Here is a 22,162-nt window from a genome sequence, read left to right as displayed (position 1 = left end):
GCACGACCTGTTCCTCAAGGGAAGAGAGGCATCGCAGGTGCATCCAAGGGAGGGGCAGCACCAGCAACATGTCACTGAGCTGCTGAGGCTTCTTGTGCTCTTGCAAGGGAACTAGGAACCGCTGTAGGGATCTCCACTAGTTTGTTAATTTTTTTCATCTTCATTACATTTTTCTCAAATAGCAAAGTTATTGTATGACTTGTGACTATTACAGTGAAGGAGGGAGTGCTCCCCAAACAGCATACTTACACCTGGACTGAGAAGCTCCAAAGAACATTTGACCAGCCCAACTGTCCAGAAGGGCTGTCGCTGTCCCAGTTTGATGTACTCATTACCTGGCATGTGGACGCTTCCAGTAAGGCAGGTCTTGTATCAGTTAGGTATGTTAAAGGAAACCTGTTGGTCAAGAAGCTGACAAAAATTACCACTTTTGTCGAGGAAAGCTGGAGTGTCTACCTTTGGAATGGTCTGTAACTGGCAAGCTTGTGATTTCCTTTATTGTGTTCATCCATACAAGATTGACAGCAAAAGCAACCTGTCTCTTATGTCTTGAATTCCTCATAATCAGTCTCTTATGTCTTGAATTCCTCATAATCGAACCGGTGCTTGCTAATAGTTGCAGGATTAACTGACTTTAAGTTAGATACTACCCAGAAGATCTAATGGAGCTGCAGGTGCTTTGTCTAATGAGCCCCTCCATACAGAAACATTGATAAGAACATGCAGAACAGAAGCGAAGGTGCTGTTAATGCTGACTTAAACCTTTGGAAATAAAAAGCAATGCAAAATTATTCAGTTTGCAACCAGTACTATTAAATTTCTGCAGCAGATGACTTCTACCATGATAAGACCTTCTGCCAGTACAGCACCAGAGGTTTTCTGTGGGTGTCACCAGAGGTGCTGATACAACCTGTGATGTTTTTGGTTTGGATTTGGTGGGAAAGGGAGGAAGAAGAAACTTAGTGCAGCTGAATTCTGCCCTTAAAACTTGAGACTGACACAAATCCTCCTCCTCTTCTTCAAAGAAACACAAGCAGCTTACCTTTCCCCTCAAGGCTTTTTTGTCCAAAGATGGCCATGCCTTCTTCTCTAATGAGAGAGAAGGAAAAAAAAAGCAAGTAAGTCAAGTTGTGTTTGCCCTTGTGTTTATCTGCTATTGTATAGAAGAAGAACAAGACATAAAGAGCAATTGCAAGCTGACAGTGGTTCATGTTATGCTTTCTTGTATTTTTTTTTCCAGCAAAAAAAAAGAAAGACAGGTTTCCACTTTGGATTCTCTATTTCACTGGGGAAAAAGAAACCATCTTTTACTTTTAGCAACTTTTATTCTTGTGTGCGCTCCTGGACTTAAGGACATAGATCGAGCCGCCTTGTGGGGGGAGGTTGGTACCTCCTGCAAGCCACACTGAACCTCCAGCATGATCCTGGAGAATTTTCTTTCATTTCTATTGTTATCTTTGTGATTTCTTCAGGATAAAAAGAAAAAAGAGATTCAAGGACACTGGAATCAGTTTTCCGAAAACGGAAAACTGCTTTTTGCCCAGAGGATTTGTTGAGCCATCTAAGTGGTGAGAATCTTGTCTCAAACAGTTTTGATCAGTGGAGTATCTCCTCATGTACAATATTGAGGTTAGGGATTTTACTTATTTTATTCATGCTTCTTCCTAAACATAGTCTTATTGCTAACTTGTGAGAATTGTTGTCCCCAGACTCCAGCTCAGGCTCTGATAGCTTTTGTGAGAGCATCTCTATCAAAATACTGTTATGCTTGAGTCTCCAAGGCCATCTGGGGTCCTTGTGCAGACAGGGTGCTTAGAAATGAATGTGAACCAAAGCAAATCAACATTGCTTGGCAGGGACGAAATGCACTGCTAGGGTCTGTCCCTGCCAAGCTAGACTGCTTGGCTCCAGTCCCACTCTTCAGGGGGATTGTCTGCCGAAACACAATTTCGTATTGTACGGCTTCATGGTTACGTGGCTCACTACTCCTTTAACCCCTCTCAGGCGTTATGCTCTTATTATTTGTTGAGTGGAAACCTGTGAATCTCCAAGTCTTAAAACAGACCTCAGGCTCTGGTACCTTGCTCCAATTGTCCCTTGTTCCGCTAGATTGGTTCAGGGAGAGCTTTCCCTTAGGAGCTGTCTACCTATAGGTTGTAACCCTCTTGAAATGGAGTTGTTATCTCGTAACGCTATAAAATAATAAAACTAGTATCTTTGTACCATCTCATGGTGGATGCCTGGCTTCTTGGTCTAGCAACCTCAAACACCTGGCCATTCATTTCAAGGTGGTTGTCCAGCTTGAACTCTGGCTGCTGTTCCCCCTGGCTCCCTTTGATTATCACTCCAGCCCTTTGTCAGCAGCTGCTGCTGAGACCTGCTGGCAAGCCCAGGGACCACCCATTAGAAGACAAGCCAAGATATCAAAGTGAATGTCCTTAAGAGTTTGCTAAGAGATATATAGTAATATCTCCCTCCACATTCCTGGACACATTTCTGAATTCATTCAAACTGTACACGTATATAGTGAATTATCACAGCAGCTTGGCGAAGGTCCATCACATGCAGTTTCTGAAAATCCTTAGTAAATCTTAGTAGAAACGTTTTCTCTGAGGTTCTCCTGGAGTGGCCATCTCCTGGCCGGCCCTGCACTGGTTGAGAGCATTGCCCACAGACAGCAGAAGTAGGACGTGCAAATTCATTTCATGAGGTGGATGAAGAGGCACAGTGAGGGGAGTTCGTGGGGTGACTAGAGACACCACAGAAGGCGGCAGCTCTCCGTAGGCGTGATGTATAGCACGGCACAGTCCTGCAGGCAGACAGCTGCCCACCAGCCCCTCACGTCGGCTGCCAGCTTGAGCACGCAGCTGCAATGTCTTCCCCGAGCCATTGCAGCAGCGGCAGCCTTGCACGGACTGGGACCTTGGCAAAATACAGCTCAGCTGCCAGGGTCACCCAGTCTTGTGGCTTGTCTCTCAAGTTGCATGATCTGAGCGTTTTCCTTCAAATCCCAGCTCCTGAAGTCAAATGATGTGTTAATACCTACCTTGGTTGAAAGAAGTTGCAAGTTTCTAGCCATCATATTTTTGAAGGAAGAAAATCTGAACACATAACAGAAGTGCATAGAACAAGCTCAGAAAGAGTTGCCAAAGAAAGCTAAACTTTTTAATCATGTGGGTTTACACCCATGGTTGTGGCAAGCCAAACTCCTGGTCTCTGGCATTTGGGACTGGATATGCTGCATTTTGCTGGCATGCTCCCACTTCCAGGAGCAATGAAGTCTCTCCCAGCTTGGTCAATATTTTAAAGGATTCCCATGCTCTGGGAAAAAGGATAAGACAGGCAGTATTTTGCTAAGAAATCTACTTCAGACAGGGTCTGCTCCTGAGAGACTGAACTGCAGGAATATTTGAATGACACAAATTATGGCTATAGCATACCAGTATTGCCCTAGTCTCCCGGGCAATGTCAGTACCAAGGTGTGGTCCTGGGCCTGTTATTGTCCCACGAGACTGGGGACCAGTGACAGCTGGCTGTGAATCCGTCCCTCCTTCTGGACATGGGGGTGTATTGATGGCCCCAGGGCTCAGCTGTCTCTGGCCCCAGGTTCAGCACAGCTGTGTGACTCTGGCCTGGTTTTACTGGGAAAACTGCTGCTGCACTGTGAGAAAATGCATAATCTACAGACAAGCAAGATAAGAACAGTAAAAACATGGACAGAAGTAATGTTGTCAAGATGGTAAAAGCTAGCAACTCAGGGCTCTAAGAGGTAAATACCGTGTGAAAACAGTAAAAACAGAAAAGCAGAGAATAGGAAGATGGCAATTCAGCAAAATCAAGGCTTAGCCTGTTTCAGGGAGCTACGGTCACCAATACTTTTCCTCATGACTGACTGTATGGCCCTTAGGGGTTCGTCAGGCGCATGCATGGGGGCTATGGTGAGCACATTAATGCTCTGCTCAGCACCGCGTTAGTCCCAACTAACTGCTGTGTGTATTAGCCAACAAGTAATAGCTGTGTGCTTTAAGTTTTGTGTTCCTGTTTGCAAAGCCCCTGTGCATGGTAAAAGGTGTCTGACCAGAAGCAGCCCTGCAGCAGGAGGGTGGTAAGGGGGGAGGGAAGGGCTGGTTCATTCACTGTCTTGCTCTAAAGAGCCCCTGGCTCAAGCTTAGAAATGCCCTGGGCCCCTTGGGTCAGGCATAGCTCTGAGGATACGTCCCAAGTGTTGGGACATACCGAGCTCTGAGGTGGCAGATGGAAGAAGGGGAACTTGAAAAAGGGAAGAAAATGAATGGGTGGGAAAATCATGGAGTGGGAAATGTCCGTGAGGAATGTGTTTAATCCACCGATAGAAAGGACATGTAAGGAATTGGACTGAGAAGATCCTAAGTCCTAAACATTAGTATTTCCAGTTTACCAGGCTGAGCAGTCGTGCTTGACTACAGGCTGGAACATGGTCAGTCTCCCTCCATCCTCTCCCAGCTGAACTGAATGAATTCCTCCCAATTTTTCTTGACCCCACAGAAAAGCCTCTGTCATGAAGTACCCGGACATCTCTTCCTGTGCTGTAATGTTTCACGGTTCTTTTTTGAACTAAAAGTCCCTTTTGGCAAGAGCAATGATACCACCGCTTCTAGCTAGCTAGCCATGCTGCCTCTGGAGCAGCAGGGAAGCGATGACCTGCAAACAGCTGCTTTTACTTACAGGCGCTGGCAGCAAGTACAAAGCAGCATAAAATGTAAGCCAGAACATGACTGTTTTTGCACTCGTTTTGCACAGGTGTAAATAATAATTTGGAACAAGACAGTGGAGACTCAGCCTGCAAGGGAGGTTGAAAGCCATCTTTCTGAGCTTGTGTCAGTCCAGTATTTGGTAAGAGGCGACTAGATACGCTGGACATGCAGTTGGAAGTTTTGTAAAGAGCAAATGAAGGTCAAACCTGCATGTCTGGATGGCAGCCAACTAGTGCAACCTTGGCCAGGTCTCAACATCTGTGAGGGGCCGTTTCTATGATGAATGAGACAATGGCTGGAAACGCCCCTCCCCAGAGCTGTATTCCCTTCCTTTTATTGAGAAATTCAAATATTTTCCTTTCCCCCAACCCAGCTCTATCTCACAGATAATTCCTCCTCCTTTATAGTGTTCCAGAATTAAAACAGCACTATTAACATCTTTTACTTGAGAAAAACAAATGAAGTGTAAGTACAGTGAGTCAATATATGATTATAGTCTATAACAAACTGTGGCTTTGTATTAGAGGTATGGCTAGGCTCATGTAGCTGGCAGAAGAACCTAGTGGGGAACAATTTTCTATTTTCAACAGGAAATTTGAAGCCACCTAACTCTTACCAGTAATGATAATTATATCCACAGCCAGAAAATAAATGTCTAATTTGTTCTGTATAATACTGAAAACTAGCTTTTTTCTATTGCTCTGTTAGGAGTTGGATTAGTCCCCTAACCGCACAGAGTGAGCGGAGGTGGCGGGGTCCGTGTGGTACGCCTGCCTGGTTATTCTGCAGGCAGAGGTGAGCTCATGCTGTCTGTGCCCCAAGGCAGGGGCCGTGGTGGAGCTGCGATAACCAAATGCTGAACCTGAGCTTGCGTACCCTAGCCCTCAAACTGGAGAGCGGTCTTGTCTTAATCTCAGCCTGAGTTTCTATTAAAAGCCACTGCAAGGAAGGTAAGAAAGTGCATGTTCATGTGGCTGGAGATCTGATGCTCTCCTTTAAGGAAAACTTTTCCTTTCCCTGAGACCTCTCCCAGCTGAAACTCCGGACCTGGAGCTAGGTCTGCTGGGGGGAGACATGCTACTCTCTGAAGACAGATGTGCAGCCACTGCACACGTTAATGTGCCATTGTTCTGTTTTCTCTTGTTAGGCCAGAAGGCAGCGTTCGCTAGCACACACTCGCACTGATTTGTGGAGCGTGCTTACAGTCTCCAGTTACTTTTGTACAATGTTTTTTCCATCACTGCAATGCATTTTTTCGTAACAGAGAGGTACCAAGCTCTTTCTTCCACTCCCTCTCGCCTCTTGGAATCAAAGTTAATCATCTGTTTGCAATTAACCTGTAACCTCAAAGTGCCTCTCACTCACATGAGGCAGTGCTGTAGCTTTAAACCCAGGCGGTGCAAGCAGGAGGGAGGACAGCAGTGCCAGGGCCAGCCCTGAAGCTGCTGCAGATCCCTCACGGCTCCCCGACCCTAGCAGTGCTGCCCGCCATGGGGAGCTGCATGGTCCTTGCTGTCCTCCTTGCTCTCTCCACTGCTGCCGCGCACCGAAAGCTGCTGGTGTTCCTCATTGATGGCTTTCGCTTCGACTACCTTGATGACAAGGAGTTGGAGTCCCTGCCGGGCTTTAAGGACATTGTGAGCATGGGGGTGAAGGTGGATTACATGACTCCAGATTTCCCAAGCCTTTCCTATCCAAACTACTACACACTGATGACAGGTGAGTGCTTTAATTTCTTTGTTGTGATGTTCCTCACCTGCTGATGTGGCGGTCAGGTCCCTGTTACTTCTTCCTACAAAGGTGTGAAAATAACACAGGTTATGCTTTTAGCTGGTACCCTGAGTGGGGAGTTTAAAAGTACTGAAGTACTGCAGCCCAATACTGGGACAAAGAGATAAACAAACCCACTCTCCCCAGAAGTAAGTGAGACTGGAAGTACTGCTGGGAAGTGTTTTCAGGAGTTTCCTTTCCTGAGTGAGCGTGCTGGCTGCTGAGCTCCCATGCCGGGGAGCCTCGGGGCTGGCCAGGCGAAAGCAGCACGGGGCAGCTGGCTCTCCCTCCTCTGAGCAAAATCCATCTCCCTGCTTGTCTAAGGTCTGTCGCTGCGGAGCGTTAAGTGCTTTTTCTTTACTGCTACGTTTGGAATGTAAAAATGAGTGGGAAAACATATGGAAGATAATTATGGTGCCTGCTCAGAGACTTCTCAGTTAGTAAAAATGCATGTAAACTGAGGGTGACTAAGGCATATATTTTCAGCCGGCAGGTCTGTTTCAGAAAGTTCAGCACTACGCTTCTTTTTAAACTGAAGTGACGTTCTGCTTTCACAGGTCCCTGTCTTAACTCTGCCCGAAGTCCCTGTATTTTCAGATAAGGTGAAATGGCCAAATAGCGAGACGCTAAGGATTTTTGCTCTTGCTCCTCTAGTAACAGCTTCCCTTTTTCTGAATGCCTGGGAAGGGCTTTTGGAAAACTGGGAGAGCAATTGTAATTTTGTGAAGGTCAATTCAATCTATTTTTCATAATATATTTTAATGCTGACTTCCTTTTAATCTAACTATAGTGATACATAATTACAGTGACACCAGGCATGAGTGCAGAATACAGATGAGCTATTTATGTCAGAGAAAGAAACGCTGGAAAACAAAAATGAAGTAAACAACCAAAAAGAGAAGTTTTTCCTGGAGTTTCAAACTTGACTTTTTTTAATCCAAAGCTGTTAAATAAACAAGACCTTCCAGCTAACTGCAAGCAGTGAGGAAAATCTGTTCTCCTCTAGATATGTGGTGCCTTGTGCTGTCCACAGAACAATGCAATGCCTCGCAGTTCATATACTGCTTGCTGGGAAAGCAAATAGATGCCATTGTAAGACAAAATCTGACATCAGTTGTGCCCAGCTTGTTTTGAAACTGCTTAACCCCTTCCTCCCTACCCTGAGAGAGAAATGCTAATTTAATATTTGGGGGGGGAAGGGGGGGGGGAAGAACCCTACAAAATGGCTGCAGTTTTTTGGATTTTTTTTTTAATTACTTGGTGGAACTGCATGAATGCAGAGCAAATTTCACTACTGAAATTAAGTGTTGCTCCACTGTGGACCATTTTCTTTAGATGTACTTGGGCAAACTAAGTTAACACTTCATGTTTGTAAAAAGCCTCTGGCCGAAGTTCTTGAAAAGAACAGGAAAAACAGCTGCTTTCTCTCCTTAATCCTCACTTAATCATCACACCTATTAAATGTATAGGGGCAGACTGAAGTCTATATTCGGCCTTTTGGGGAATTTTGAAAACGTCCGATTAGCACTTGCAAAGAAGTAGTTTTGTTTTAGATGATGAAACATAAAGATTACTAATCTTTTCACCCTTTTTAGGGTACCACGCTTCACATCCCAGACTGAAGCAAGAGACAATTCATGAGACAAAACTCCCTTCATAATTGTCCTGGCCTTCATGGCAGCTCTGTAAATACAAATTAACTGCAGATAACTATTACTCTCCATAACATGTGAGTCATGGTGGTATTAAATAGGTCAGGAGCAAACCAAGGACCAGGTTTGGCTGACGAATAAGCCCAAGGCAGCTCAGAAGCATTTAGGCCATCCTAAGCTGGAGGTGCCAGGACTGCACCAAGCCCTTGGGGTTAGGTGCTCCTAGTGGCTGTGTCCTGACCCAACTGCATGGTGAAGACCAAGGCTATGCTGTCCCTTCTATCTCCAGCACCATGACAGAGGCTCCATAGAAAGGAGAGGTCATGCTTTAGGTGATGGTGGGGTTAGGACAGTGTGGCACACAGCAGATGAGGGAAGGCGAAGGCTTAGTGACTGCAAAGCTGGGCTTCTTTGATGCTCCATCTATGCAGGTTTGATTAGTAAAGCTGGAACGGCTTTTGGATAAAACATGGTACAACAGGGTGAAAGTAGCATCATGCCAGTCACCAAAACAGTTGCTACAGCAAGTTACTGTCTCTCTGTCACTACTGCGCAGGCGCTGGAAAGCATACCTGATTTCATAACTTGTATGTCGCTACTGTAGGCAAGTTGCCTGTAACAGATTTTGCTTCCATTTGGACCTAGGTCATGTAGGCACGTAGGACTTAAATGTTGCTGTGATTTCTTCTGAGAAATCAGGGACACAAGGATAGGTTACTCTTCGTATCTTGTCCTAAACTGTTGTATCATGAGCTGTTAAGAAACTCCCATTCCAACCTCCAAAGTGCTGGAGGATTAGCGTTTGTGGATGCAGTTTCACAGTGTATCAGCTTAAGAAATTTCTGTCCCCACCTGCTCATGCACATCCCTTCACTGTTCACTATATCCCATCGCTTGTTTTGATGAATACTTGATCATTCACAAGGTCTTGTAAAGCTGCATCCAACCTGTTTAGGAATACACACAGCTGCCTTTGCCCTGATGACGTGTGCATAAAAACACTACAGATGGAGTATGTTTTGCTCACTGAGAGGTCACAATGGAAGTAAACAAGATGAATGAAAGTTTCGGAGGGAGATGAGGGGAGGAAAGCGGCTCAGCCGCAGCCGCCCAGCCGTCATGTGGCACCACGAGGGAGAGGAGTGAGCTCTCCAGAGGCCCGCGCTGCTTCTCGCTCCACCTGGCCTCGCTGCTTCCCGGAGAGGCTGTTCTGAGTTGCACCTGAGTTAAAACAGTGGCTGGGAAACCACCAGAGGATCATGAGTGGCCAAAAGTGATAGAGGACAGATAAAGGATAGAGTTAGGGGGAGTGATAGAGGTAGGGATAAAAACCACCAGGTTGAAATGTGACCAGGCTAAAACCAGAATTTTCAACTATGAAGTAAAATAAGCCATGGAGCCCTGCCAGGGGTCAGGCTGTCAATAAAATATTAAAGGAGTTGAAAAAAACTTGTAATATGTAACAGAAGAAAATGTGCACTGCTAATCCTCAGACTTCAGCTGTTCAAGGGCAGTAACATTCAGCCCTAGCCCATTCTAGTAATAAACTAGGGCTCCTACTTCAATCTTCTATTAACGTTAACCTACAACAAGGTATTAACTGGAGCATCAGGGAGTGACCCAGGCCTGGGACCCGGGTAGAGGACTCTTCCCTTCCTCCGTACCTACAGCAGTTGTGAGAAAGAAAAGCAAAAACATAGAAACAAGAACAGTGGTAGAGGTTTGGCTTACTCATGTGAAATCACAGTGTGATTCAGAGCAACCTGAGGAATTATTTTGTTGTGAGAATCTGGCGAAGTGCATGGTAGCCCAAACATGTACTGCCTTAAAGCCCTGCTCTTTGGAAAGCAATCTCTGGTAACACCTTCACTCCTAACACGTTCCTTGTTGTTGGTTTTTTTTTTCTGGCTCACACGGAGGTGTCGAAACTCTTTCTTCAGTGACTGGGTTGTTTTATAAGGAGCTGAGCAGCTAGCCTGGTATCCTTCTGATGTCCTCATTCTCTGTTAATGACATTGCAGTTCTTGACTCTATATATATTTTTTCCCCCCTAATGCCACAGGGGTCTACGATCCCAGATGAGACATGCGTATAGACAGGAAAGGACTGTGGCTGCGGAGAGATCCCGTTTGTGTGCAAATACCCACCAACTGAATGAAGGAAGCTGTGAATGGAAAAAAGTCCTATAGAAAAGGATGCTTTAGAAGAAGAAGGTTCTTGGGACAGATTCATGAAAGTGACAAAAGCTTTGTAATACCTGAGTCCCATTTGCACGTTTAATGGCACCCTGAAATCAGATTGTCAGGCAGACTGACTAGATGAATTCAGTGACTGTGCAGTGTTAAAACTGTGTATATGTAAGAGACTCGCTGGGTAGGGGTAGGATTGCCTTAGTGAAGGAGGGAATAGTGTAAAGTGGTGAAACAGGTAAAAGGAGTTGTTAATGCTGACGTAAGCATCTGAGGGAGCTGTGTGGGGTTAGATGTGGGTTTGGCAGCTGCGGGAAGGAGGAGTCCAAATACGCCTGTCCCAAAAGGTTAGCTTAATCATACCATGTGGTGTTTGTTTTCCAGAGAAAGGAATTAAGATCACAAGCCACTTTAGACTTTTATCCTATTGAGAGCTTTAGAGAGTTTAATATGTTTCCCCTTTCTCTGCCTTGGCCGGTTTCTGCAGGGAGCTTTCAAGCCAAGCTAAATGGAAAGTCTGAGACTTCTCTCTCTCTCTCCCCTCTCTCTCTCCATGACCACTACAACAGCAAGTTATTACTTCAGGCTGCTCTTGGCATAAGCAGTATTTCTCAAGAGATGCGACAAGAAGTTTGGGCCTCCCTCACTAGAAGCAGGAGCTGGGGATCCGCTCTGGGAGCAGCTGGGGACGCTCTGCACAGCAGCGTCCCCAGCAGCTCCGGTGACATCCCCCTGCCGGTGGCAGGCACAGCCTGCCAGGGCTCCTCACGTTATAAGCCCCAGCCAGTATAAACATCAGTGATCAGTACATCCCCCTAAGTTTCCAGCTTAGATGAGGATTTATTTTCCAAGGTCCTAACAACAAATAAAGTCTTTTCTGGCAGGTCTGTCTTTGGGACAAGCCAGCTTTCCAGTCAGCTGTGCAGCACTGCTTCCAGAAACGGCCTTTTTTGCCCTCTAGGAGGAAAAAGGAGTACCTTCTTGCACAGAGTTCAGTGGGTGGAAGTTGCTCCGAGAGCAGTGGGCAAGGGGCCTCGCTATGCCTGTTTTGGGAGGTCCTGATCTTAAATAATTGGTAGAGAGGCTGCAAGGTCCCGTGAAGCGTGTGGGATTAAGAGGTTGAACAGAGAACGTTTTAGCTGCGGGTGTCCAGAACCCGCTACCAGGATGAGGCTCCTGGTCTTTTGCAGGGCTGTCTCACAATTGCAACAGCCTGTTTGGGGCTTGCCTGAAATGCCAGCTTCCTGATACTTCCCCCGCTTTGTGGCGCAGCCTGGCATGTGCTACCTCCTCCTCTCCTGTGCTGCAGACCCAGCTGCAGCTCTGCTCTCCCCAACTGCTGGCACCAGGTCCCTGTGTGGAGTCCTCTTGCCTTTCCTAAGATGCAGCAACAAGTCAGAAGGGAGAGAGGCAACACGACAGGCCCAAGAGATGCAGACTGCTGGAGTCTGCTCTGCCAGATGGATGGTTTCATGGGTCTCCCCTATCCATGTTGCAGTGGTGTCCTTCCTCTGCTCCTCATCTCCAGTGCTGGCATCCTTTACCAGTGAGGAGCTTTACTGCTGATGGATGAATGTGTGGTCTGATGTATAAGCTAGTCTGTTCCTGTTTTCCCCTGAGCGCAGTGAATCTCGACATGCACTGCCCTTCCTGCCTGCAATGGGGACTACTCAGGGCAATTTATTCCACGCTTTCTAGTAGCAAATACCCTGTGCCTTCCCATCCCTGCAGTCCTCCTGGGTTTGGCTCGTGCTCATGCTATCCCCTGACACAGTTGCAGATTCATTATTTGCTGTGACAGTTCTGTTGACTGATAGCAGAGCGTCTTGGTTGCTAAAGGCCCTAGGAGAGGGAGGGAAGCCTCCTCCACGATGCGTCTCAGGGCAGCGCACAGCCGCAGCTGACATCCGGAGTCCCAGCAACTCGCTGCTAAACTGCTTGAGCAGCGCTTTCCTGAGTGATATATTGCAATTGAAGGATAGGGATTGCCACGCTTAATTATTGACTGCCATCATCGTGAGCATGTCCTTTGAGCTTTTATCAGTATGAGGTGTAGTAAAGGCTAGCAAAATCCAACTGCAGTTACGATTCTGCAGCAGCTTTGCTGTGTTGTTGCTCAGAGCTGAGGAAAGCGAGTGTCTTGCTCCACCACGAGAGCAGAATTTTGTACCCACGTTTGCACTCGCTTTAAAATAGCAGAGCTACCCGCCCAGGCGTATTGTATAATATTGCAGTGGTTGAATCTGCATCAACATTGTTCGTACCCTTGTAGTCACGGAAAACTAGGAGTGTTTGGAGGATAGTGGCAGTCTCTTCTCCTGTGATGATTCTAGCAGATGACTTGCTTCTGCTCTGTTTAATTACAACTTGGTCCAAGAAAGGACACTGACAATTTCTGTTCAGCAGTTAAGAAAAGTTGTACACAGCTCAAAGATGAAAGAACTTTAAAGAAACCATCTTTCACTTTTTTCTTTAAAACGAATTTTAATAAAACAGATTTTAGAGTAGTAAATGAAAGTTCAGTAAAGACCTGTTTTCAGCTACATAAAAATTACCCATGAGATGTCTAAGCTATAAAAATTGCAGGAGTAAGAATGCAACGGGGAAATTGATTTTTTTTTTTTTTTTTTTTTTTCGGGACAAATGAAGGAAAACTTTCTCCACTTCACTATCCAAGCTGAGAAAAAGACAAAAGGACATGAAGAGCATGACAAGGGAATTGGATTTTCAAATTTTTGTCCTCTTTTAACCACCACAGATGTCAGTAGCAGCAAAGATTTTTTTTTAAAGTCTATTTGTGACATACACTTTTTGAATCAATAGTGTCATCTTTTTCTTGGAGTCAATGGCTTTCCATTTCCAAAATTGTACACTGGGATACAAAAGAGCACAAGGAAGTCTGTGGTAATGCTATTTACTAGTAGGGAATGCAAACTGCACTGACAAGGGCAGGCTGCAGGAGGGGCTCGGAGCTGGGAAGCCTTTTAGCGTTCAGACTCTTCATCTTGCTTTGTTTATTTGCTGCCTTCGGAAAGGCTGCAATGCCCAGGGCCAAAACCTTTCTCTTTCACGCGTATACGAAAAATGTCATGGAAAATCTGCGTGTGCTTTGTACTAATTTAAAAAAGAAAAAGAAGCACTATCAAAATGAAGAACAGAAAGTTTTCTCTAACAAGTTCATATGCTACAAACGAGCACAGAGCTTTTTATTTTACGTTACCTAAAATTTCATAGCTCACGTCTGCCTAATATGCCTGTTACTACTATTAGCAGCTGTAAGTGGATATTCATGTTTCTAGGCATTTCTTCACCTAGAGCTGGAAGCACACAGTCATGGTTTATTAACAGAAAGCTGCCAGAGGTTCATATCCCCCTTGATGGTGCATGCAGCAGCTGGGCCCGTCACTTGGTTCAGGCCCCGTTTTCCAGCTTGCCTGCCAGAAGGGCTCCCAGCTTAGTCCCTGAGCCTGCCACAGCACCCAAATTCAGGAGGCTGACGTGCAGTTCCGAGCACCTCCTCTCTAGGGCAGCAAGTCCTGCCTTCCCATACAAGCAAGCATCAGCAAAGCCTAAGCTAGGAGCTTTGCAAGGAGTTAGTGTGCACCCCAGCCCTGGCCCCATTATGAAAACACTGAATTAAGTGTTTTATGCAGTCAAATGAATCCTCATTTAGAAAAAAAAAAATGCTGTGTGCAGCAGAGAGATTTTTTTTTTTCTGGCCTTTTTGGTGCAAGAGTCCTATCTGGATTGCAAATTCTCACCTGACTAAGGTTTTCTGCTTTAGCTTGATCTGGTTTTGAAGGGTCATAAAAACAAACTGGAAAGCCTTTACCATCAAGCTTTTCTGGGAATGTGAATTGTCTTGTCGCATCGCATCTTGCAGGTACCGCTTTGCCTGGGGGCGTGCAGATGGCAGGACCACCTCCTAGAGACCAGAGTTGTCATGAGATGTGGTCTCCTCCAGCCCAGCTAAGGCTTAACACTAGGATTTATTTTTTTACCTTTGGCTTTTCTTGTTCACCTGCGGAGAAGGGCAAATGAAGCCTAGCAGGAGAGCAGTGGAGCAGGGCCCTGCAGGACAGACCGCTCGCATTGGACAGGCTGGTCTGAGCCCCTGGGGACGGCAGCACCACTGTGCTTGCTCCGAGCAGGCAACAGTTCCCCAGGAAAGCCACTCAGCAGCTTTCCAGTGAGTCTGGAAGTGTGGTACAGTGAGGAGCTGATAATCTGGGTCAGAATTTGCCACTACGGTGACTCTTAAACAGCACATGAGCAAGCAAATAGCAGAGGAAGGACACTGTGGGAGAGGGAAGGACTGGGAGAAAGGGAACTGCACTTCAGCTGTTAAAACATACCTAGCTAACCAAATAAATTGTTTGAACCAAAATGCTCCAAGAATGCTACATGTCAGGCCAAGCTTTGAAGGACCAGACATCCTTATAGGGAAAAATAACCTTCTAGGTTGCCTAGCACTGTTCATGGACTGCTTGAAAGTAGTTGTGTCTCTCTCTTCTGGTCTCGTGAGGCCATAAATAATCGAAGGTGCTCTTGTTGCAGGCTCAGAAAAGTACCACCATCAGATCACGTGGAACGGCTCCTCATACTTGTTCATGAAGGCAGTAATGATATGTCGCATGTTCCTTGCCTCTGGGGAGCACTGGGAGATGCTGGGCAGTCCTAGTGGTGTGTCCAGCACAAAAGGAGCAGCAGAAAGACAGTGGGATCTCGTAGTTAGGCAGGTGAGGCATCATTTACTTCTCCCACTGGTATGCGAGCCTAGGGAAGTCTCTTTTGGCCTTGTTTCCACCCCTGATGGTTGGTCATCTCAGTTCTAGTAGGGATGGCATTCGCTCGTAGCGTTGCTTGGGCTTGGCCTTGCAGAGGTAGGTGGGTGTTTCATTTGGTGCCGTAGAGCATGGCTCTAGTAAAAACAATAACATACAACCGGTCAGTGCTAATTGACTTAAGTCAGGAGGCAGAACTACAGGAATTCCAAAAGTCCAGAGAAATGGGCAGAATTACTGTTTTTCCTGTTGTATAGACACATTACATGCATATATATTCATATATGGGCATATATATATGCAGATTATAGCAGCAAGTCCTGCACTGGTTTATCTGAACCAGTGTACCCTCGCCAGCTGTTGAACTTGGACCATTAATCTTCTACTTATATGGACAGCACCATCTTAGACAATTAAAAAATGTATCTCCTTTCTGCCCCTTGAAATGGGTATGGTTTGGATTGAAACTCTGACAGAGCAGGGGTCTGGGTAGTTACTTTAATGGGGCCAGGATTTGACCCCTTGTCTGTGTGGTTCTAGATGCGCTTGCTGAAGCCCTCTGGGCTTGGCACCTCTTCTGGAGCTCAGAGACCCCTTCAGGGCCCTGGGCTCCCTGAGGAAGCCCTCATTAAACACCAGCAGCTGTTCAGACTGAGGAATTCAGCTCATTCTCAGACTACCTAGCCCCACAGCAGCCTGAGGCTGCTTCATTCCCTCCCAGCTCTTGTCAGTCCCCCGGCATGCTGGGGACTCAGGAGAAAAGGCCTCACTGCAGCTGCAGGGCATGCATATAATATTGCATGCATAGATATTTACATGCATATTACATACATAGGTATTTATGTTTATCATTGGGTGGATACTGTATGTGCATAGATTATGGTACCTTTGCTGTGCTTACTAACGTATGCACTTTGGGCTCTCAGATAAATCTGATCTGCTCAGTGCAAAGATAACTTACCTCTGTTTTGTAGCCCAGTGCACCAGGTATAGTGTCACACATCTGTCATGTGCTGCCTTCCTTTTTAAAAAAAAGAAAAAGATATTTGAGGATCTCAGAAGAGCATTTTCTCATGCAGATTTAAACACAGGTGCTACCTGTATGACATATCGTATCAGGTAGCGATCCTACTTGCCATCCCTGCAATCAGTGAGAGACCACTCTGAGACCTGGAGCAGCGAGAGCAGGAAGAGATCATTGGGGAGCGGGCAAATGTGACAGGAGTACATCCTCTGATTTCAAAACCTCCCATGTGGTCAATGTGGGGTGCTCAGCAATCAGTGTTACTGTGCAGTTGCTCTGAGTGGCCAACTGGTTGTGTATTTCTTTTTAAAAATTAATCTTTTTTGCATCTTTTTTGTCAAATGCTGACAAAAATGCCTGGAGACATGGGAATGTGCTTTAAAGAAAGCTAAATGCTGTAAAAAGTGTTGTGTCCAAGTAAGTTGCAACGTGCAGATTTGCAAATGCTTTTGCTGGCTCTTTTCCAGAAGGATACAGTAGTTATCATAGTCTTGGGAACTGTACTGACTTTGTTTCTCGCTGTTGCTTGAGTAAGGGTTGTTTTTTTTACTACAGTTGTAGTCACTTATAACTAACGACATCTGCATTTGCTTTTTGCCCTGTTGCTGCCTGTGAAACTCCTAAGTTAATGTTTGATTACAAAGGAAAGTTATGGTAATGGAAGCAATAATAAATTCAGCATGTTATGAGGACTGTCTAACACCATGTTGCTGTTTTGCTAATCATTAAAAAGGAGACCACCAAAGGTCATTTTCTCAGGCTGGAAAAAATAACTTAAAACAGAGGATGTAAAGAGCTCAGATTGTGCAGGTGACCCAAAGGAAACTTGAGAGGAAACCTTAATTCTGGGCACAAATGTCTTCAGGGGGAGACGTGCCAGCTACTACAGGGCTCTTTAATCAAGCGGGCAAGGCACAGAATAGCCATAGCTGAAGATTAACACAGGGCAAAATCAAATTAGAAAGCAGACATACTTTTTGAACAGTGTTTGCTGATGAGAAACTATTGGGATGAGCAATCCAAGAAAGGAGGATTAGTTGCTTATTGGGTCTTCCAGGGAGGTCTGGGGCCTTTCTGGAGCACAGGCTCCAGGCAGCATTAAATGGTCATGCCTTACAGTTGGTCTGCTGATCTGATGGTCCCTTCTGGCTTTTGAATCTGTGAACTAGAAAAATATGTATACCTTCTCATACAGTAAGTTGTGGTAAATTTGAATCTTTCTTACTTTCTGTGTTGTATATGTATTGCAATTATTTATAATTGTAGAATTTCTCCAAGAGCATAATTATCTGCATATAGAAGCTCTTTGAAATCCAGCACATACAGCATATTTTTGCAAGATAGCAACTGAAATAGATTTAAAAAAAAAAAAAGTGAAGGCAGCAGTAAAAAAAGAGAAGAATGAACTCATCCAATGTGATGATCAGAATAATACTCTCCTCTGTACTATTACACACAGTTAATTAAACTTCCCAACCACACCGCAGAGAACAATCTCTTTTCTGTCCCTTAAAGAGGTGGGCAAACTGATGGTAGCTCTGAAGTCCTACATGGAGTTTGCATCAGCAGCAGCTGCTAGGTCATTGTTTTTGTATGAAGAGTATATAATATATAAATACATGATCTGCCTAACAGCTTCAGCACCGATCTCCAGGTTTCCTAGGCTGGCACCAGCTGCCTGCACGCAGTTTGCCACGTTGGTGTACGCTCAGGAGCGTATGGACTTCAAGAAGCTGAAGAGAAGTAGTTCTCCTCCAAGGAGCAAGGCTGGGGTTTTTATGTGCTAGAGAGGCTTGCTACCAGCACTTTTTAGACTTACAGCAAAGAAAGCTATTGGCAGCCTAAGGAGGACAGATATCTTCCCCTCCAGTCCACCAGTTTTCATATATTAAACCTGTTTGTTTTAATATGGTGAATATTAGTGGCTGCCACAAACTGGGACTACTTTTCTATACTGGGGAGGAGGAAATATTTTGCATAATTAAAATCCCCTTCCCCTACTATGAAGTATTTTCAAAATCCGTTCCAAGGTGATATGTACACAAAGTTTACAGAGCTCAAAATTATGCCTTTTTAAAACAAAGCATCTTGAGGTTATTTCAGTTCTGCTCACCACACTTATTCTCACAGTAATCAAAGGCTGTTATCCCGATCCTCACAATATCTGTGACTCACCGGCTAATGACGAAAGTGTCTCACACATATATCAGTTATTTCTTTTCAGGATGTGGAAATAGTGAACTTTCAATACAACTTGCTCTTCAATGTTCCTTCTTTCATCTTTGTTAACTCACCTGCAGATTAATTCTTAAAATACTGTATCTTCTCTTCTGACAATGAGAAGAAATGGAAGATATCTCTCAGGAAATACACACTAATTTCTTGTGATACAAAATTGCCCATGGACCCCCAAAGAAGCTGTAAGACAGCTGAAAAGTCTGATAAAGTGATTGCAATCTCCACAACCAAGAACAAAGTGTGTGCATGCAAAACCCCCAGCAAACAGTGATGGAAGATAGAAGTAATATATAAAAGTTTTAGACTAGGTTGTAGAAAACTACAGTGGCCTATATTTGTTTTTGTTTTTTTTAAATAAAAAAGGGGGAGGAGGATCCTCCCAGTGAATATGCTGAGAGAACCTTGCGTCTTTGGACCTTCTGGCCTGATTTCCTGTGGATCTGTGGGTTGTGCCTAAGAAATACGGGATTATATAGGGATATAGAGCTCAAGCCGGCTTGCTTGGGGTCTGTTGTGTAGGTCTGGTTGTAGAAAGAGTCTCAGTGAACTCAGTAGCCTTGTGCAGCAGGGCGAGGGTGGAGAGGACAGGTCTACCCCTTGTTACATCACACCTGATTCCCTTGCTCCTTGCCATCTTTGAGGAGTTTCTATTGATTTATTGATTTTTTTTTTTTTAATAATTATTTCGACCCTCTTCCAAGCACTATTAAATGAACTGTGATGTCTAAATATCAGTATTGAGCAATGCATGTTAAGCGTTAGATGAAAGAGAAGGGAAATGCAAGTTCCCCAAACTTTATTCTATGTTTCCAGAGCATGCTTTTTATCCCTTCCTGTTTACAGACTGCTTCCTGCAGTCCTCTGGGTCTGTGTGCTGGCGAGTACCTTAAAATAGCCTCAGACTTGGCAGATGTTGTGTACTTAGAAGGAGCCAAACGTCAGTCGAACATGTGGCATCCGCACGGGCTGCTGCTGCAGTGGTTTGTTTGTGCAGGCTGCGTACAGCATGTTGATTAGGCTGTGGGTGTGGGATTCATTTCTTCTCGCTTTAGCTGTCTAGAAGTCGGCTGTCTCAAACTGAGCTAATTATGTGACCTTTTTCTATAATTAAAAGAAAGTAACATGCACCTCCAGAGGATAACTTTCCCGGATATATTAGATGCTTATCTCAGGATGACATGAATTATCTAGAGGTGCCTCTTTTCTCCACTGAGTGTGAAGGGAACATAGGCGACTAAGACTTCAGCAGTTAATTTTTAGATGGCTAAACGGAGGGATACAGACTGCTGCCCAGTGAATCTTTATAGAAGGTAACGGGGTCAAGAAGATTACATGAATGGTGGCAAGGTAAAAGTTCACACCACTGAGTTCACACCACTGCTTTTCACCTGATTTGCTAGGTGGTCTCACAGGAGCATGTAGTAGCAGTAGTGGTACTACTAGTGTCCTTCTTCTGGAGAACACAAATCTAATTATGCTCTTTTTTTCTCACTCCTGTAGGTCGCCACTGTGAAGTCCATCAGATGACTGGAAATTACATGTGGGACCCAACTACAAATGTATCTTTCGATATTGGTGTGAATAAAGAAAGCCTGTTACCTCTCTGGTGGAATGGATCAGAGCCTTTGTGGGTCACAATGATGAAAGAAAAAAAGAATGTCTTTATGTACTACTGGCCAGGTTAGTATGTCAAACACTATTATCGCTTTAAAGGTACGTCTTTACATTTAAGTACATCGTACTCTGTAGGATGGCTCTGTAATACACTACAGTTATGAAGTAAAGACAAGAATTATGAATACATTATTAATGACTTGTAGAAATCAGTTCTCTTTAATTAGATTATCATAATTTGCATATGCTTAGAAGCAACTGAACTGTCCCTAGGGATGGCGTTCCTGCCAGCGTTATCTCCAGCGAGGATGTTGGTTGCAGACCATCCCTTCCTGCAACGACTGCTCGTTCCTCCTACCCACCTGTAGCCTCAGGTGTGATGAACAGTTCATGACGTGATGCTGTAGACCAGGTCATTGATCAGAGTTTTTAAAAAAAAAAAAAAAAAAAAATCATCCTCCCCAAATGTTTGGATTTTTTTCTCACTTGGAAATAAGCAGCTGAGAGCGTGTATTTTCCTTATGGGGAGAGTAAACCTCAGCTGGAAGCAAGCATTTCTTGGTGAGCTGGAGTGAGCATGTTCATTGTCCTTCATCAGTAACGCAGCCAAGGTCCTAGTGGCCCCTAGTCTGAGCCGTTCATTTGGACTGGCTTGGTCTTTCAGTTTCCGGTTTGCTGGATATTGGTCCAACTTCAGGTCAATCCAATCACTAGCGATGTGTAATAACAAGTCTTTTTTTAACTTATAGGACTACACGCTTAGGCTGTCTGTTTACCAGCCACATAGAAATAAAGGTCCTAGCTGTGCAGCCAGACCAGATTACATGCAAGATATGCAGCTTCTCACCTTTTTGACCCTCTATCTGTGCTACCTAAGCAGTATGCAAATATCCTTGTATGTATAACTGCCGACTAAAGGAGCACGTGTTAGAAACAGTGCATGAACATAGCCAGTGACAGTGGTCAGAGCAGTGGCTGCTGACTCACTCCACAGGCTCCTGGCCAGCCCATCTCCTCCATCCCAGTGCACGTGGGCCCCATCACGTTCGTCCCATACAATGCAGCTAGTGGTCTTCCAGAGAAAAGATCACGCTTCTTGGGAAAGGGTGAAAGAGCAAACCAGGATGGTTACGTTCAAAAGCTAGCCAGATCGTTTCTACAATACTGAAGAGAGAAAAGATCTGAGGGAGGAAGTGTTGCCTTGTGGACTCCAATGCAGTCCAATGGACGGGAAGAGCAGACAGGAGGTAATGTTTTTGGATCATCCCTCAAAAAAGCTTCTTACTGGAGATTGCCTAAATGGCTTAACAGCAATGAAAATAGTAGGATATATAAATTAAATACAAAAGACTATATTTAAAAAATCTGAATATATATCTTGACTTATATCTTAATATATACCAATATATATCAATATGCCTTATATATAAATATTTTAAATATAAAAGTATATAGACATTGTTCTAAAAATTTATGAAAACACCTATTTCTCTAGCCTATTCACTTCTAACTACAAGTAGAACTGTACTGGAATTCTCTAGTCTACAGAAAGATACTGAAATCTAAAAGAACAGTATCACTTTCCATCAAATGGCATTAGATTTTACCCAGCTCTTTCTTGCAGCCTTTTGAGCAGTGAAGGACCTCTCAGCTTTTGAGTGGTGCCCATGGAGAAGACAAATGAGGGGTATATGTATGTATACCTATATATGTTACATACACACACACCTTTCGTGTGTGTGTGTACATATGTGTGTGTGTATATATGTGTATACACACACACACATATATACTTATAGTATTTCTAGTAGAAAATTACAAGAAATAGTAGAGCATTCCTTTTCCAAGTGGCAAATGTAACCATTTACTTTGTTATGACCCAGAGGGTGGAACCGTGACCTGCTGATGCCAATGGGAGCTTTTGTATGGATTTGGTATTTTATCTGTAGACTGTGTACGTACAAACATGTACGTTTGCCTGTCATTAATTATTACCTGAGACAGGCAACCTTGGGCAAAGCCCTTAATGCCTCAGTTCAGCAAATGCTTGAGCACATGCTTGTTTTTAAGCATGTACGTAGTCCCAATGGACAAACAGGCCATAAAGGGTTGGACATGGAGGGGGAAGCAGGGCAAGCCTTAGAGCTATTGAACTAAA

At 44.6% G+C, this 22,162-nt stretch overlaps 1 protein-coding gene across 5 annotated transcripts in view; it reads left to right on the top strand.

Moving 5' to 3' along the window:
• Nucleotides 1-6,096: 6,096 nt before the first annotated feature.
• Nucleotides 6,097-22,162, top strand: part of ENPP6 (ectonucleotide pyrophosphatase/phosphodiesterase 6) — a 36,461-nt gene continuing 20,395 nt past the window's right edge. Inside the window, exons 1-2 of one of the 5 annotated variants that reach the window (XM_009676648.2) lie at nt 6,097-6,452; nt 19,891-20,070. In XM_009676648.2, coding sequence (XP_009674943.2) covers nt 6,224-6,452; nt 19,891-20,070 — 409 coding nt within the window. In that variant the 5' untranslated portion in view covers nt 6,097-6,223. Of the gene's footprint in view, nt 6,453-6,546; nt 6,828-16,909; nt 17,347-19,307; nt 19,738-19,890; nt 20,071-22,162 lie in introns of those variants that run through there. The other 4 variants (XM_009676649.2, XM_068942595.1, XM_068942593.1 and 1 more) reach the window with 4 other exon arrangements.

Source organism: Struthio camelus, chromosome 4 (genome assembly GCF_040807025.1).
Source record: "Struthio camelus isolate bStrCam1 chromosome 4, bStrCam1.hap1, whole genome shotgun sequence".
Classification (NCBI taxonomy): domain Eukaryota; kingdom Metazoa; phylum Chordata; class Aves; order Struthioniformes; family Struthionidae; genus Struthio; species Struthio camelus.
The sequence above is the reverse complement of the archived record's forward strand: the minus strand, read 5'-3'. Positions and strand labels throughout refer to the sequence as shown.